The sequence below is a fragment of the Nanorana parkeri genome, unplaced genomic scaffold (assembly GCF_000935625.1).
Source record: "Nanorana parkeri isolate BGI_ZX_2015 unplaced genomic scaffold, ASM93562v1 scaffold1533, whole genome shotgun sequence".
Classification (NCBI taxonomy): domain Eukaryota; kingdom Metazoa; phylum Chordata; class Amphibia; order Anura; family Dicroglossidae; genus Nanorana; species Nanorana parkeri.
In genome coordinates this window covers 1278-2658 of record NW_017307801.1, presented here as the reverse complement: position 1 = coordinate 2658, position 1381 = coordinate 1278, and the positions used below count along the sequence as shown (strand labels likewise).

The window sequence follows — 1381 nt, the reverse complement described above, 5'->3', positions numbered from 1 at the left end:
CCCACTCTCCAGGAAATTTCTGATTTCCAGACTTCCTTAAAGTCTCAGGTCGGCCCCGTGTACAGGTCCCCTACCAGCGGGTGAGTGTTGTCTGATGTGCGCGGAGAGGAAAGGGACCCACAACGGGGGTCAGCGCTCAGGGACTGACACAGAGTCCCTCGTCCCGTCACTTGAAGGGGATACAATGTTCCCGGCTCCGTTGCCGAAGTTCCGTGCGTCTGATCCCAACCAGACGCTTTGTTCCCGCAGGTCTCCGTCCGTTGTCAGCAATGGGGATCCCGGAGGTCGGAGGAAGGTGGAGGGCCGCAGGCACAGCGTCAAGAAGAGTCTGAGCAAGAAACGTGAGTTTTGTTATTTCTGAGCGCAGATTGCCGACATATTCCGTAGCGCTGTACAGAGAACACATCAGTCTCTGCAGCAGAGGAGCTTACACTCTAATGCCCCTCCCCCACAGTCACATCAGTCTCTGTACAGAGGAGCTTACACTCTAATGCCCCCTCCCCCCACAGTCACATCAGTCTCTGTACAGAGGAGCTTACACTCTAATGTCCCCTCCCCCCCACAGTCACATCAGTCTCTGTACAGAGGAGCTTACACTCTAATGCCCTTACACTGGTCATGTGGCTACAACAATGGCGGACGTCGCCGCTCGGCGCTGTTGTAGCGCGGTGTACCGCTCTCCCTCGGTATCTCCAGGACAGGAGCATACCGCCCTTCATTGACAGCCTTTTATTTACATTCCACGTTCCCGGTCACATGGGGCGTGTTTAATGTATGCGAATTCCTGACAATTTATGTTAATTTATGCGGATTGATGTCGTCTGTGTTGGTTTAATACGATTCGTTCTTCATTTCAGGTTTATCGAGTTCTCGCAGCTCTGGAGACGGCGTGATTTACGACGACGTTCCCCGTGATCATCAAAGCCAGGATGGTAAGAGAGGCCCGTGTGCTGCGGCCCTGGATAGAAGACTGAAGGGGAGGACGGAGGTCAGATAGAAGACTGAAGGGGAGGACGGAGGTCAGATAGAAGACTGAAGGGGAGGACGGAGGTCAGATAGAAGACTGAAGGGGAGGACGGAGGTCAGATAGAAGACTGAAGGGGAGGACGGAGGTCAGATAGAAGACTGAAGGGGAGGACGGAGGTCAGATAGAAGACTGAAGGGGAGGACGGAGGTCAGATAGAAGACTGAAGGGGAGGACGGAGGTCAGATAGAAGACTGAAGGGGAGGACGGAGGTCAGATAGAAGACTGAAGGGGAGGACGGAGGTCAGATAGAAGACTGAAGGGGAGGACGGAGGTCAGATAGAAGACTGAAGGGGAGGACGGAGGTCAGATAGAAGACTGAAGGGGAGGACGGAGGTCAGATAGAAGACTGAAGGG

At 54.2% G+C, this 1381-nt stretch overlaps 1 protein-coding gene across 1 annotated transcript in view; it reads left to right on the top strand.

The window, feature by feature from the left end:
• LOC108798663 (rho guanine nucleotide exchange factor 10-like protein) overlaps positions 1-941 on the top strand; it is a gene marked incomplete at its 3' end in the record, with an annotated part of 28047 nt that extends 27106 nt beyond the window's left edge. The window contains exons 5-6 of the mRNA XM_018570440.1: positions 250-341; positions 858-941. Coding sequence (XP_018425942.1) covers positions 250-341; positions 858-941 — 176 coding nt within the window. The remainder of the gene's footprint in view (positions 1-249; positions 342-857) is intronic.
• Positions 942-1381: the final 440 nt, after the last annotated feature.